At 42.9% G+C, this 17,444-nt stretch overlaps 1 protein-coding gene across 6 annotated transcripts in view; it reads left to right on the forward strand.

Annotated features, from left to right (window-relative positions):
• LOC139540391 (coiled-coil domain-containing protein 136-like) overlaps positions 1-17,444 on the forward strand; it is a 55,118-nt gene that overhangs the window by 13,852 nt on the left and 23,822 nt on the right. For all 6 annotated transcript variants that reach the window (XR_011668185.1, XM_071344183.1, XM_071344185.1 and 3 more), the window contains 2 exons: positions 12,806-12,939; positions 16,149-16,299. Coding sequence is in view for 5 of the 6 variants with exons in the window: in XM_071344183.1 (XP_071200284.1) it covers positions 12,806-12,939; positions 16,149-16,299 (285 nt within the window). In the remaining variant the exon portion in view is untranslated. The remainder of the gene's footprint in view (positions 1-12,805; positions 12,940-16,148; positions 16,300-17,444) is intronic.

Here is a 17,444-nt window from a genome sequence, read left to right on the forward strand (position 1 = left end):
GCTCATTAAATCAGCCAAACTCTGCCTCTGTAATGTTACTGCACTCTTCAGTTCTGTAGTGTCCTCCACTTCGCTTTTGTTTTCCTCTTTTTTCCCTCTTGTTTTCCACCATACATTACCCCATGTATGGTGTTAGTTAACTCACTCTATATCTTTCATCCTCTCATTCTCTCTTTCTCTCCTTCATTCTCTCGCTCATTCTCTCTTTCTCTCCCTCATTCTCTCTCTCTCATTCTCTTGCTCTCTCTCTCTCTCTCTCTCTCTCTCTCTCTCTCTCTCTCTCTCCACTCTCACTCTCTCCCCCTCTTTCTTAGTCTCTCTCTCTCTTGCTCTCTCTCTCTCTCTCTCCATTGCTCTCTCATTCTCTTCATTTCATCTGAGAGCATCTCTGTTTTATGTTTGAAGTGATCCTCCTCTCCTGTGATGTTGACCTGACTAACCATATGGGTCTGATGAGACGCGTTGCCGCTGACGCTCTTTGGTCACCAGGGGCAACAAATCGAGCACACCTGGGCACCTCTCACGGTAGATGAGATGAGGATGGAACCTTTTTATACAGGAAATAAAAACATAGTAAACAAAAACAGTGGGCTCATTAGCATATTCATATTCCATACACCCCTTAGCCTGGCGGAGGGGGGGGGGGGGGTCACCATTGTAATGATCGAGAGTATCACTTCATGCTCATCTAATGAGGCCCATTCTGTACTATTTATATTCCTCTGATCCACTTTCCCTTCTTCCCATTGAAAGAGAAAACACGGATTATCCATTTAAATAACACAGTGGCTCATTAAATCAGCCAAATTCTCTCCTCAAGCTCCTCTTCAGTGCCTCTGTAATGTAGCCAACTACAAAAATTGCATCAACTGGTTACAAGTAAATTAGTTAGGTTTTCTCAATTGAAAAAAAGTACATTTGTTGAAACCAAATGCAAACTGTTGTAACTGTTGATTATTAACAAACTTATATTTCTAGTTGAAACCTATTTCTTTCAACACTTAACTTACTTTCCCCCTTTGGTTAAACCTAATAAAGACATTCAATATATTAAGTATTGGAGGCCAACGTTGCTTTAGAGAATTTGGCAGTAGATCCAACCGGCCTCACAACCGCAGACCACGCGTATGGCGTTGTGTGGGTGAGAGGTTTGCTGATGTCAATGTTGTGAACAGAGTGCCCCATGATGGCAGTGGGGTTATAGTATGGGCAGGCATAAGCTACGGACAACGAACACAATTGCATTTTATCAATGGCAATTTGAATGCACAGAGATACCGTGACGAGATCCTGAGGCCCATTGTCGTGCCATTCATCCGCCACCAACACCTCACGCCACCAACACCCCAACACCTCATGATGATAATGCACGGCCACATGTCGCAAGGATCTGTACACAATTCATGGAAGCTGAAAATATCCCAGTTCTTCCATGGCCTGCATACTCACCAGACATGTCACCCATTGAGCATGTTTGTCTCCTCTCTCAATATGTCTCCCAATGTTGTTGATATAGATAATAAACAGCAGGGGACCTAAAATTGATCCTTAAAGCACACCCGAAGATGGTGTCCGACTTACAATCATCTACCTTAACACACTGGGTTCGATTTGACAGGTACTTCACATTTACATTTAAGTCATTTAGCAGACGCTCTTATCCAGAGCGACTTACAAGGTTTGGTCACGAACCACTCCAGAGCATGACCAGTAATCCCAATACACTTCAATCTCTGCACCAAGACAATATGGTCCACATTGTCAAATTCCTTTGCCAAGTCTGTGAATACAGATACACCATGCAGCTTTCTATCCAGGGCACAGTGAATATCATTCAAACCTTCAAAGTTGCTGTGACAGTGCTGTGGCCACACCTGGAACCTGATTGCATAACACTCAAAATACTGTTTTCCTGGAGGTAGGCCTTAAGCCGCTTATTGACTAGAGACTCCAATACCTTTGCTGTCTCTACTGATTTCTCACTATTTCTCATTGTGAGCACATTGGCAGCCTTTCTTTTTGCTCTCCACTACGGAGTTCCGACCAAGAGTCAAAACACAAGACAGATGTAATGCCAAAAGGGTCTCATAAATTTCGTCTGATAATATTTTGATTTCAGCAAGTTACTCTGGGATTACTATTGCAGATGGAAGTGATCTACGTTGCTCAATCTGTGCATGGTCCCTGGCAAATAAACTGCATTTTATATCTGTTCTCAGAAAGTGGAGCAGTGGAACTGTAATTCCGACTTATTGCGATGCATTTCACTCTAGATGTGTTCCCAGAAGATAATCCAAGCGTTTTTCCCCTTTAAAGGCACGCCCCTTCATTTGAAAAAACAACTAAACAGGAGTCCTGCCATGGACACTGTTTACAAACTATGGAGTTTAACATATTTATTTAGGGTTCCGATGGGGTTTGACCTTTGAACTAAGCTCATGAAGCATTCATAGGTGATATTCTTCAGGTATCAACAGCTGTATCATCAATGGCTATATTTAAATGTCCCAAAATGAATGTTCCAATTGCAGATCGTAGCTTTAAGCCTGTTTCCCTGAAGCTGTGAAACAAGCAGCTCCTGTGGATACATTCCTGCTCCAATCAGGCACCCAGAACGGTGTGTGTGTGAGTGTGCGCTTGTGTGCGTGCATGCACACTACTGTAGTTACTGTGTGTGCCTACTGTGTGTGCCTACTACTGTGTGCTTTTGAAGAGTGATGTGATGTAATAAGTTATGTGTTAGGATATTACGATGACTGTCGAAGGGGAATGGCCTATATGACTTCTGATAGAATTTAGCAAGAGTTGAATGGGGTACAAGATGGACACTATAGGGCAGGATATGAGAGTTAGTGAACAGAAGGCTAAAGTTGTGTGGTGTACTGTATGATTAATGTCAATGGAGTGAGTGAGGTACTGTAGCAATTAGCTTCTAAAAAGAGATGTGATATAATCAGTAATGTGTAAGGATGACTGTTGAGGGGAGTGACTTCTACACTTACACTTCTCACATGCACAATTGCTGTTTCTGTTTCATTCTGTCATGATCGTCTTGCGGAGAGAGAGAGAGGACCAAGGCGCAGCGTGTGCAAAATACATTCTCTTTTATTCAGAGAAGGGAAAAACACGAAACGAACACTGAATACAAACTAAACAAAACAACAAACGACCGTGAAGCTAACGACGTAAGTGCATAACACAAGCAAGAAACGTACAACATAGACAATTACCCACAAAACCCAAATGCCTATGGCTGCCTTAAATATGGCTCTCAATCAGAGACAATAAACCACAGCTGCCTCTAATTGAGAACCAATCTAGGCAGCCATAGACATACAAACACCTAGACAAGACACTGACCCATTAAACCTACAAACCCCTAGACAAACCAAAACACATACATTCCCCATGTCACACCCTGACCTAACTAAAATAATAATGAAAACAAAGATAACTAAGGCCAGGGTGTGACACATTCTTACTTCCTTGACTCTAAATGAGGTATTGCAGGATATAAGAGTTGATGAACAGGAAGTTAAATATGTTGTGTGATACAATCAGAGTAAATGGAAGTTTTCGTAAAGCAAGAGCTAGTTTCATATCTACTGAACAAAAATATGAACGCAACTTGCAACAATTTCAAAGATTTAACTGAGTTACAGTTCTTGGAAGGAAATCAGTCAATTTAAATAAATTCATTAGGCCCTTATCTATAGATTTCACATGACTGGGCAGGGGCGCAGCCATGGGTGAGCCTGGGAGAGCATAGGCCCACTCACTTGGCGTGAGTGGGCCTGGCTCCCCCCCCCCCCCCCCCCCCCCACTCCGGAAGCCAGATGTGGAGGTCCTGTGCTGGCATGGTTACACATGGTCTGTGGTTGTGAGGCCGGTTGGACGTACTCTCAAATTCTCTAAAACAATATTGGAGGTGGCTTATGGGAAAGAAATTATCATTCAGTTCTCTGGCAACAGCTCTGGTGGACATTCCTGCAGTCAGCATGCCAATTGCACGCTCCCTCAAAACTTGAGACATCTGTGGCATTGTGTTGTGTGACAAAACTGCGCATTTTATAGTGCCCTTTTATTGTCCCCGGCACAAGGTGCACCTGTGTAATGATCTTACTGTGTAATCAGCTTCTTGATATATTCAGAGAAATAAGCTTTTTGTGCATCTGGAAAATGTATGGGATCTTTTATCTCAGCTCGTGAAACATGGCAACAACACTTTACATGTTGTGTTTATATTTTTGTTCAGTATACTGTATATACTTGACTACTGTATGACTGATGCTTCTTAGTGGTTAGAGCGTTGGGCCAGTAACCGAAAGGTTGCTGGATCGAATCCCCTCGCTGACAAGGTAAAAATCTGTCGTTCTGCCCTGAGCAAGGCAGTTAACCAACTGTTGCCCGGACGCCGAAGACCTCTGGTTCAGAGGGGTTTGGATTAAATGCGGAAGACACATTTCAGCTAAAGGCATTCAGTTGTACAACGGACTAGGTATCCCCCTCTCCCCTTTCTTCTATCTGTGTCCTGATGCCCTAGCAGGCAGCCTCTTGGGGCTATGCCCCCCCCCCTCTCTCTATCTTTCAATGCTCTTCATTACTAACTCATTACAACAGCATCAAACTTTAATGAGACACTCTCATCCAACGACACACACCCTTCCAGGCCTTAATATGTTTTCAAACAAAGGTGATTGTACATTGCATACGTGTGTGTACATGCGACAGAAATAATTACCTCTGTCAGTGCTGTACATGTTTCCCCTGAGCTGTGAGATTTTGCGATTGGACCCTCTGGGCTACTGTAGCACATTAACTAGACAGTCTGGTTAATATCAGGAAATAGGAAAATGTATCAGTTGGTACACGCACACGCACACCGTTAGTTCATGTTTTACTCTCTGTCCCTCGTTGCTTTTTTCTCTCTCCTCCTCTACCGTACTTTCTCTCTCTTTTCCTCTCTTTTTTTCTGTCGCTCTTCTCTTTCTCTTTGATTTTGTCTTTCTGTCTGTCTCTGTTTCTCTGTTTCTCTGTCTCTGTCTCTCTTTCTCAGCACGTCTGGATTGTCACCAGTCATCAGACAGTCTGGGATATATCGGGAAATAGGAAAACATATCACATGGTACACACACGCACACACGGACGCGCACACAAACACACACACACACAGGACCAGGATTAATTCAGCACAACAACTTGACCTCCAGGTCAGATCTATTTTCAAAACTAAATGGATAGATGTTTGTTTTAGAGCAGTGTGGAAGTACTCCAAAGTTGTTGGAGAAGACATTGTTTACAAGGTGAGAAATGGAAGCAAAGAGAAAGAGAGACAGAGACAACGAGAAAGAGAAGAGCGACATCACTCTCTCCCGCGGTCCCTTCATCTCGCCGTCCAGCCAACGGCTGTAGCTTACTTTATTTTTCACTCAACAGAATACACTACATAACAAACAGGCCTATAAGGACATAGGAATAGGCACGAAACAGTACTACAAAAAGCGACAACACAACCATGAAATGTGAATGAGGGGGGGGGGAGAAAGAAGGAAAGAAAGTAGCAGAGGACAGTAGCTTACTCTCACCCCACCTGGAGAAATGAGAAATGGACGTTTGGTTTGTAGTAAAAGGAGAAGAAGAATGTCAAAAATCGGAGTTATGTGTGCTAGCTAAGCTACAACGAATCGTTTACCAACACTGCCGTGGATGGATGTCTTTGTGCATGAATTCCATGTGAATTAATTCAGAAACCCAAAACACTGTGTCTTTGTATGCTGTAGGCTTTGTGCGCACATGGAGTTTAAAAGATTGACGTGTTGTCTTGTTTAGTAAATGTCAGCGCATTACATTCAAGCTTTATCTTGAATAGTGCGATTTTTGTTCCTGACCAATGTCAAATATGGGCTCTGTGCTCATACACCATGTATGTGTGTTTAATTCTTCAACTGTGTCAATATGCACAAACTTCAATACAGGCTATTTGACGACAGACTGTAGGCCATGTCTGATGCACTGTAGGAGCTGCATCACTAGATGACGCTGTTGCATATAATGTTGAAATGGCCCAGAGGAAAGAGACATCTCTGGAGCAGCTTTTATGAAAGTAAACATAAGATAAGAACATAAGCCTTGGGGCTGGTTTCCCGGAACAAGGTTAGATTAAGCCTGTAGGTCAGGGATGCTCCAATTTTTGGGCTTGGTGGGCCAAAATATATTCTGAGTGGTGGACCGCAGATCGAACAAATAGACATTAGGTATTTAAGCAGTAAGGCCCGAGGGGGTGTGGTATATGGACAATACCACGGCTAAGGGCTGTTCTTATGCAAGGTGCTTTATTGATATTGTAAACTGGTTACCAAGGTAATTAGAACAGTAAAATGTAATTTTTTATCGCACACGGAGTGAGTCTATGCAACTTATTATGTGACTTCTTAACCAAATGTTTACACCTGCATTTATTTAGGCTTGCCATAACAAAGGGGTTGAATACTTACTGACTCAAGAATACTTACATTTCAGCTTTTCATTTTTTACTTTTGGTTTTGTACACCAGCGTCAAACAGCTGAAAATATAATATTTTGGGTTATGGAAAATATATTTCACAGTGTTTTAGATGGTACAATGATTCTCTACACTATACTTGCTAGTTTTGTCACAAACTGTAAATTAGGTGAACTATTTGAATTTTAGCAAACAGGAAATGGCGGAGCGATTTCTTCATAGTGCATCTTTAATTCATTTGTAAACATTTCTAAAAACATCATTCCACGTTGACATTGTGGGGTATTGTGTGTGGGCCAGTGACACAAAATCTAAATTTAATTGAATTTCTTTGAGGCTGTAACAAAATGTGGAAAAAGAAGTACATTAAATATGCTTCAACTGGTGTGTGTATTTCTACACCCCCCCCCACTTTGCCATACCCTAGGCTTAGCTGAACTTACGCCACTTCCCGTGGCAACGGCTATGGATGCAAGGACTGACCATAGATATCAAATTACAGTTGTAGCCCTTTCCTGCAGTCAATTACCAAATCGCCCTCTTTGGCCTCATGGGTGGAATGTTATTAACGTTTTCATAATTTCATAATTAATAAAGATTATTTAAAAAAATATATATATATATATAATTGTTTTTCACAATTCCTGACATTTAATCCTAGTAAAAAATCCCTGTTTTAGGACAGTTAGGATCACCACTTTATTTTAAGAATGTGAAATGTCAGAATAATAGTAGAGAGAATGATTTATTTCAGCTCTTATTTTTTCCATCACATTCCCAGTGGGTCAGAAGTTTACATACACTCAATTTGTATTTCGTAGCATTGCCTTTAAATTGTTTAACTTAGGTCAAACGTTTCGGGTAGCCTTCCACAAGCTTCCCACAATAAGTTGGGTGCATTTTGGCCCATTCCTCCTGACAGAGCTGGTGTAACTGAGTCAGGTTTGTAGGCCTCCTTGCTCGCATTCGCTTTTTCAGTTCTGCCCACACATTTTCTATAGGATTGAGGTCAGGGCTTTGTGATGGCCACTCCAACACGTTGACTTTGTTGTCCTTAAGCCATTTTGCCACAACTTTGGAAGTATGCTTGGCGTCATTGTCCATTTGAAAGACCAAGCTTTAACTTCCTGACTGATGTCTTGAGATGTTGCTTCAATATATCCACAGAATTTCCCCTCTTCATGATGCCATCTATTTTGTGAAGTGCACCAGTCCCTCCTGCAGCAAAGCACCCCCACAACATGATGCTGCCACCTCCGTGCTTCACGGTTGGGATGGTGTTCTTTGGCTTACAAGCCTCCCCCCTTTTCCTCCAAACATAACGATGATCATTATGGCCAAACAGTTATATTTTTGGTTCATCAGACCAGAGGACATTTCTCCAAAAAGTATGATCTTTGTCCCCATGTGCAGTTGTAAACCGTAGTCTGGCTTTTTTATGGCGGTTTTTGAGCAGTGGCTTCTTCCTTGCTGAGCGTCTTTCAGGTTATGTCGATATAGGACTTGTTCTACTGTGGATATACAGTGGGGAGAACAAGTATTTGATACACTGCCGATTTTGCAGGTTTTCCTACTTACAAAGCATGTAGAGGTCTGTAATTTTTATCATAGGTACACTTCAACTGTGAGAGACGGAATCTAAAACAAAAATCCAGAAAATCACATTGTATGATTTTTAAGTAATTCATTTGCATTTTATTGCATGACATAAGTATTTGATCACCTACCAACCAGTAAGAATTCCGGCTCTCACAGACCTGTTAGTTTTTCTTTAAGAAGCCCTCCTGTTCTCCACTCATTACCTGTATTAACTGCACCTGTTTGAACTCATTACCTGTATAAAAGACACCTGTCCACACACTCAATCAAACAGACTCCAACCTCTCCACAATGGCCAAGACCAGAGAGCTGTGTAAGGACATCAGGGATAAAATTGTAGACCTGCACAAGGCTGGGATGGGCTACAGGACAATAGGCAAGCAGCTTGGTGAGAAGGCAACAACTGTTGGCGCAATTATTAGAAAATAGAAGAAAATAGAAGAAGTTCAAGATGATGGTCAATCATCCTCGGTCTGGGGCTCCATGCAAGATCTCACCACGTGGGGCATCAATGATCATGAGGAAGGTGAGGGATCAGCCCAGAACTACACGGCAGGACCTGGTCAATGACCTGAAGAGAGCTGGGACCACAGTCTCAAAGAAAACCATTAGTAACACAGTACGCCGTCATGGATTAAAATCCTGCAGCGCACACAAGGTCCCCCTGCTCAAGCAGGCGCATGTCCAGGCCCGTCTGAAGTTTGCCAATGACCATCTGGATGATCCAGAGGAGGAATGGGAGAAGGTCATGTGGTCTGATGATTCAAAAATAGAGCTTTTTGGTCTAAACTCCACTCGCCGTGTTTGGAGGAAGAAGAAGGATGAGTACAACCCCAAGAACACCATCCCAACCGTGAAGCATGGAGGTGGAAACATCATTCTTTGGGGATGCTTTTCTGCAAAGGGGACAGGACGACTGCACCGTATTGAGGGGAGGATGGATGGGGCCATGTATTGCGAGATCTTAGCCAACAACCTCCTTCCCTCAGTAAGAGCATTGATGATGGGTCGTGGCTGGGTCTTCCAGTATGACAACGACCCGAAACACACAGCCAGGGCAACTAAGGAGTGGCTCCGTAAGAAGTATCTCAAGGTCCTGGAGTGGCCTAGCCAGTCTCCAGACCTGAACCCAATAGAAAATCTTTGGAGGGAGCTGAAAGTCCGTATTGCCCAGCGACAGCCCCGAAACCTGAAGGATCTGGAGAAGGTCTGTATGGAGGAGTGGGCCAAAATCCCTGCTGCAGTGTGTGCAAACCTGGTCAAGAACTACAGGAAACGTATGATCTCTGTAATTGCAAACAAACGATTCTGTACCAAATATTAAGTTCTGCTTTTCTGATGTATCAAATACTTATGTCATGCAATAAAATGCTAATTAATTACTTAAAAATCATACAATGTGATTTTCGGGATTTTTGTTTTAGATTCCGTCTCTCACAGTTGAAGTGTACCTATGATAAAAATTACAGACCTCTACATGCTTTTTAAGTAGGAAAATCTGCAAAATCGGCAGTGTATCAAATACTTGTTCTCCCCACTGTAGATGCTTTTGTACCTGTTTCCTCCAGCATCTTCTCAAGGTCCTTTGCTGTTGTTCTGGGATTGATTTGCACTTTTCGCACCAAAGTATGTCCATCTCTAGGAGACAGAGCGCGTCTCCTTCCTGAGCGGTGTGACGGCTGCGTGGTCCCATGGTGTTTATACTTGCGTACTATTGTTTGTACAGATGAACGTGGTACCTTCAGGCGTTTGGAAATTGCTCCCAAGGATGAACCAGACTTGTGGAGGTCTACACATTTGAGTCAATTGCACCTCCAATTGACTCAAATGATGTCAATTAGCATATCAGAAGCTTTTAAAGCCATGACATCATTTTCTGGAATTGTCCAAGCTGTTTAAAGGCACAGTCAACTTAGTGTATGTAAACTTCTGACCCACTGGAATTGTGATACAGTGAGTTATAAGTGAAATAATCTGTCTGTAAACAATTGTTGGGAAAATGACTTTTAATAACTCCAACCTAAGTGTATGTAAACTTCCGACTTGTCGGAATATATACAGTGGGGAGAACAAGTATTTGATACACTGCTGATTTTGCAGGTTTTCCTACTTACAAAGCATGTAGAGGTCTGTAATTTTTATCATAGGTACACTTCAACTGTGAGAGACGGAATCTAAAACAAAAATCCAGATAATCCCATTGTATGATTTTAAAGAAATTAATTTGCATTTTATTGCATGACATAAGTATTTGATCACCTACCAACCAGTAAGAATTCCGGCTCTCACAGACCTGTTAGTTTTTCTTTAAGAAGCCTTTCTGTTCTCCACTCATTACCTGTATTAACTGCACCTGTTTGAACTCGTTACCTGTATAAAAGACACCTGTCCACACACTCAATCAAACAGACTCCAACCTCTCCACAATGGCCAAGACCAGAGAGCTGTGTAAGGACATCAGGGATAAAATTGTAGACCTGCACAAGGCTGGGATGGGCTACAGGACAATAGGCAAGCAGCTTGGTGTAAGGCAACAGCTGTTGGCGCAATTATTAGAAAATGGAAGAAGTTCAAGATGACGGTCAATCACCCTCGGTCTGGGGCTCCATGCAAGATCTCACCTCGTGGGGCATCAATGATCATGAGGAAGGTGAGGGATCAGCCCAGAACTACACGGCAGGACCTGGTCAATGACCTGAAGAGAGCTGGGACCACAGTCTCAAAGAAAACCATTAGTAACACACTACGCCGTCATGGATTAAAATCCTGCAGCGCACGCAAGGTCCCCCTGCTCAAGCCAGCGCATGTCCAGGCCCGTCTGAAGTTTGCCAATGGCCATCTGGATGATCCAGAGGAGGAATGGGAGAAGGTCATGTGGTCTGATGAGACAAAAATTGAGCTTTTTGGTCTAAACTCCACACGCCGTGTTTGGAGGAAGAAGAAGGATGAGTACAACCCCAAAATACTTATGTCATGCAATAACATGCAAATTAATTTCTTTAAAATCATACAATGGGATTTTCTGGATTTTTGTTTTAGATTCCGTCTCTCACAGTTGAAGTGTACCTATGATAAAAATTACAGACCTCTACATGCTTTGTAAGTAGGAAAACCTGCAAAATCGGCAGTGTATCAAATACTTGTTCTCCCCACTGTATATATGGTGTTTCTATGTCAAACAGTTTCTATGTCAAACAGTTTTGTTATATTTCAGTCTTCTGTGATGTATATAAAGTGTAATATTGTGATGCAAACTCAAAATGTTCACATTTCAACTCCATATCTGACATGGCACAGGTGTCTTCTGTTTTTTTTAAGTCCATAACCATGTGTGTGAAGTGTGTACCTTTGTTTCAAAGTAAATTTGTTGAAGACTACCAAGAATCACTCTCTGTGACCCTGATTCAGCCCACTGCAGTGAAAAGTGAACCATGTTTTTAGCCTATACAGTGGTTGTTACATTTAGTTTGTTTAAAAAACAGTGGAGTAAAACAAGATTATATTTTGGGTTCTGATGGGGAACGACAGTTGAACTAAGCTCATGATGTATTTATACGTTATATTCTTCAATAATCAATGGAAACATGTCATTAATAGGTCCTAAAATGGATGTAGCAACTAAGGATTGCCCCTTTAACTGTCAGTGACCTTCATACAGCAGAACTACATTGAGTATACCAAACATTAGGAACACCTTCCTGATATTGAGTTGCATCCCCCCCTTTTGCCCTCAGAAAAGCCTAAATTCGTTGGGGCATGGACTCCACAAGGTGTCGAAAGCGTTCCACAGGGATGCTGGCCCATGTTGACTCCAATGCTTCCCACAGTTGTGTCAAGTTGGCTGGATGTCCTTTGGGCGGTGGACCATTCTTGATACACAGTGTGAAAAACCCAGCGTTGCAGTCATTGACACAAACTGGTGCGCCTGGCACCTGCTACCATACCCCGTTCAAAGGCACTTACCGTTTTTGTCTTGCTCATTCACCCTCTGAATGGCACACATACACAATTCGTGTCTCTCTCTCAAGGCTTAAAAATCTTTATTTTCCTCCCCTTCATCTACTACACTGATTGAAGTGGATTTAACAAGTAACATCAGTAAGGGATCATAGCTTTCACCTGGATTCACCTGGTCAGTCTATGTCATGGAAAGAGCAGGTGTTCTTAATGTTTTGTGTACTCAGTGTATGTCGCCATTTGAACGTGATCCATTACCTGCCCCAACAAAATGTATTCTGTCCATTGTTCTGCGAATGTCCCGTAAAATCATTCCCTTGTCCCGCATTTGGGCTTTTCAGATGTCTTCACCTTAATTCCACTGGTGGAAACATGCTACTGCAACATGTTAAAACCATCTTTTCAAATGTGAGGAGCAATGTGCAATTCCACATGTGAAAGTGAGATTTTCACAGTTAGGAGTTTTCTTACATGTGAAAATATGGTTTCATGAGTAAAATGTAAGCTCACCATGAAAACAGCTACAGTATTTCACATGTGAACCTGCACATTTGACATGTGTTTTTTTTTGCAAGGGTTTCTTAATTGAAAGGGCTTTTTAGTCCAATCTGTGTCTGGGAAAGTGGCTCTTGAAGTAAAAGGTCTTCAAGAATATATAGCTGAGTGATCTGAATAGGTGTTGTGTTTCTACCATATACTATAGGGTTTCAACCATCTATAATTCTGTATTTTTTCAATCACTCTCAGATGAGCCCTGTGGAGATCTGAAAGCGGAGAGCAGCCCCAGCCTGAGCCCCAGCATGGACAATGAGATCACAGCCAAGGAGAGAGGAGTACTGGAGAACAACGAAAAGGAGACAATGGACAGAGATCAGGAGGAGGTAGAGAAGCTCTTATATTTGTTGGTGGTATCTGTTGTAGTCTTTATTCGTCTGGCATGTTTATGGGTCCTGATTTTGTATTAAGTTTTTTGTTTTATGTGTGTCTTTTTTTATCTGCTGCTGTTCGACATTACATTTAGTTTCCATGTGATTGATACCATTTCCATTCACTCCATTCCAGCCATTATTATGAGCTGTGTTTCCCTCACCAGCCTCCTGTGAGATGGCTGCCGTTTTATGGGCTCTTAACCAAATGTGCTATTGTGTGTGTGTTTTTTTTGTTGCGTTATTTGTAACTTATTTTGTTCATAATGTTTCTGCCACCGTCTCTTATGACCAAAAAGAGCTTCTGGATATCAGGACAGAGATTACTCCCCTCGTACTGGATGAAGATTTTTTCTTTAACGAGTTGGACGCGAAGGATTTACTTCAGACGCCCGACAAGGCCAACATCCCCGTCATTCGCAGGAGAAAGAGATGGAGATATCGGGAACATAGGTTGGGGTGCCTTGTAAGGATATGACGGCGAGTTGGTAATCTGCCTCTACCATCATTCCTATTAACCAACGTACAATCATTGGATAACAAAATGGACAAGCTACGATCACGAATACCCTACCAACGGGACATTAAAAACGAATATCTTATGTTTCACCGAGTCGTGGCTGAACGACGACAAAATACAGCTGGCGGGGTTTACGCTGCATCGACATGACTGAACAGCTGCCTTCGGTAAGACAAGGGGTGGCGGTCTGTGTATATTTATGTAAACAACAGCTGGTGCACGAAATCTAATATTTAGGAAATCTCAAGGTTTTGCTCGCCTGAAGTCGAATATCTCATGATAAGCTGTAGACCACACTATTTAACAAGAGAGTTTATCTATATTTTTCATAGATGTCTATTTACCACCAAAAAGAACACACTCAATGAGCTGTATACCGCCATAAGCAAACAGAAAAACGCTCATCCAGAGGCGGCGCTCCTAGTGGCCAGGGACTAATGAAGGGAAAACTTACATCCGTTTTACATTTCTACCATGTTAAATGTGCAACCAGAGGAAAAAAACTTTAGACCACCTTTACTCCACACACAGAGACACGTACAAGGCTACCCCTTGCGCTCCATTTGCCAAATCTGACCATAATTCTATCCTCTTGATTCCTGCTTACAACTAAAGCAGGAAGCACCAGAGACTCAGTCAATAAAGAAGTGGTCAGATGACGCAGATGCTAAGCTACAGGACTGTTTTGCTAGCACAGACTGGAATATGTTCTGGGATGCTTCCGATGGCATTGAGGAGTCCACCACATCAGTCACTTGCTTCATCAATAAGTGCATCGACAATGTCCCCACAGAAGCCATGGATTACAGGCAACATCGGCACTGAGCTAAAGGGTAGAGCTTCCGCTTTCAAGGAGCGGGACTCTAACCCGGACGCTAATAAGAAATTCCGCTATGCCCTCAGACAAACCATCAAACAGGCAAAGCATCAATACAGGACTAAGATTGAATCATACTACACCGGCTCCGACACTCGTCGGATGTGGCAGGGCTTGCAAACTATTACAGACTACAAAGGGAAGCACAGTCGCGAGCTGCCCAGTGACACAAGCCTACCAGGCGAGCTAAATTACTTCTATGCTCGCTTCGAGGCAAACAACACTGAACAATGCATGAGAGCATCAGCTCTTCCGGACGAATGTATGATCATGCTCTCCATAGCCGATGTAAGACTTTTAAACAGGTCAACATTCACAAGGCCGCATGGCCAGATGATCAGCAGGACGTGTCTGTAGCCATGAAGTGCTTTGAAAGTTTGGTCATGGCTCATAATCAACACCATTATCCCAGAAACCTAGACCCACTTCAATTTGCATACCGCCCCAACAGATCCAAAGATGAAGCAATCTCTATTGCACTCCACACTGCCCTTTCCCACCTGGACAAAAGGTACACCTACGTGAGAATGCTATTCATTGACTACAGCTCAGCGTTCAACACCATAGAGCCTTCAAAGCTCATCACTAACCTAAGGACCCTGGGAATAAACACCTCCTTCTGAAACTGGATCCTGTACTGGTGGTAAGGGTAGGTAACAACATGTCTGCCATGCTGATCCTCAACACGGGGGCCCCTCAGGGGTGTGTGCTCAGTCCCCTCCTGTACTCCCTGTTCACCCATGACTGCAAGGCCAGGCATGACTCCAACACCATCATTAAGTTTGCCAATGACACAACAGTGGTAGGCCTGATCACCGACAACGATGAGACAGCCTATAGGGAGGAGGTCAGAGATCTGGCCGTGTGGTGCCAGGATAACAACCTCTCCCTCAACGTGATAAAGACGAAGAAGATGATTGTGGACTACAGGAAAAGGAGGACCGAGCACGCCCCCATTCTCATTGACGGGGCTGTAGTGGAGCAGGTTGAGAGTTTCAAGGTCCTTGGTGTCCACATCACCAACAAACTATCATGGTCCAAACACACCAAGACAGTCGTGAAGAGGGCATGACAAAGCCTATTCCCCCTCAGGAGACAAAAAATATTTGCCATGGGTTCTACAGCTGCACCATAGAGAGCATCCGGACAGGTTGCATCACTGCCTGGTATGGCAACTGCTCGGCCTCCGACCGTAAGGCACTACAGAGGGTAGTGCGTATGGCCCAGTACATCACTGGGGCCAAGCTTCCTGCCATCCAGGACCTCTATACCAGGCGGTGTCCGAGGAAGGCCCTAAAAATTGTCAAAGACCCCAGCCACCCTGGTCATAGACTGTTCTCTCTGCTATCGCACGGCAAGCGGTACTGGAGCACAAAGTCTAGGTCCAAAAGGATTCTTAACAGCTTCTACCCCCAAGCCATAAGACTCCTGAACAGCTAACCCAGACTATATGCATTGTCCCCCCTCACTATTTTACGCTCAATTTCTATTACCTCAATTTCCTCGACTAACTTGTGCCCCCACACATTGACTCTGTACCGGTACCCCCTGTATATTGCCTCGCTACTGTTATTTTACTGCTGCTCTAATAACTATTTGTTATTTTTACTTATCTATTTTTTACTCAACACTTGTTTTTCTTAAAACTGCCTTGTTGGCTAAGAGCTTGTAAGTAAGCATTTCACTGTAAGCTCTACACCTGTTGTATTCGACGCATGTGATGAATAAAAATGTATTTGATTTGATCTATCAATCTCTATCTCGGAGGAGGAGAAGGGGAGGAGAGAGCAGCAGGATCCCATGTCTGAGGAGCAGGAGCTGGAGGAGTTGAGGAGCCAGGTGCTGCAGCTCCTTCTGGAGTTAGAGGAGGCCAGGGAAATGTCCAACAAACACCAGGAGGCCTTCAACGAGCTACAGGGTAAGAGAGTAGTTGATGCGAAATGGCTAGCTAGTTAGCTGTTAGCTGTGGTCCATTAGCAGTGCCATATTATAGGTCAGTGTTCTCCAACCCTGTTCCTGGAGAGCTACCCTCCTGTAGGTTTTCGCTCCAACCCCAGTTGTAACTAACCCGGGTGCAGCTGATCAACCAGCTAACTATTAGAATCAGGTGTGCTAGATTAGGGTTGGAGTGAAAACCTACAGGACGATAGCTCTCCAGGAACAAGGTTGGAGAACCCTGCTATAAACACTTATTTTGACCAATGGGTAAATTGTTAATTGGGTAGGTAATCCTCTCAGAAAACCAATGGTCCAAACCTCATGTCTCTATCATAATCCGTTCAAAAGCGACACATTTTTACCATTGTAGGATGGGCAAAATTAAATTAATAGAGACCAGGTACTCTGCGAGTTTTAAATCTAACAGGTTCGCTCTCCCGTTGAACTCTTCATCTTTCTTCTCCCAGGACATAAACATTATAGAGGTCAGATGTAGTATTTTCATATTTTAGTATGTACGCTTTTCATATTAATGCGAAATTCATGTTCTAGTAGAGGATTTCTCACAGAAACAAGCGTATCTCTGTAAAATGTAAATGGAGCACTGAGCGTACCTGGAGATTTTTAAAGCCTTTTACATTTAATTCAGTTTGTGTCATGCAAAATTGTATTTTTGCAACTCACGGAAACAACTTTGAAGATGACCGCCACAACATGTAAAATCATCAAAAGTTGCTGTGAGAAAGCTGCAACACTCTGTCGACGGAGCTGATTATCGGATGTATTAGGTTACGAAATCTGACTTTTTGGATATACTGTTAATTAAATGTTCGAAAAAGACCCCACTGAACGATTCAGAACATAAATAATCCTATCTGTCTTGGTAAAATATATTTTATAACACAAGGAAGTGAAATGTCATCACCAAAGTGGGTTTTCAGCCACTCTGGGCAAAGTAGGTGAACACCCTACATCCTGCAGTCATATTCCCTTCCCTGAGATTGCTAGATGTTTTGTCTCATACACACTGAGTAAGATCTTAGTGCTGAGGAAATAGTGAACACATTGAGTAAGGCCTTAGTGCTATGAACATAGTGAACACACTGAGTAAGGCCTTAGTGCTAT

Source organism: Salvelinus alpinus, chromosome 15 (assembly GCF_045679555.1).
Source record: "Salvelinus alpinus chromosome 15, SLU_Salpinus.1, whole genome shotgun sequence".
NCBI classification, from domain to species: Eukaryota; Metazoa; Chordata; class Actinopteri; order Salmoniformes; family Salmonidae; genus Salvelinus; species Salvelinus alpinus.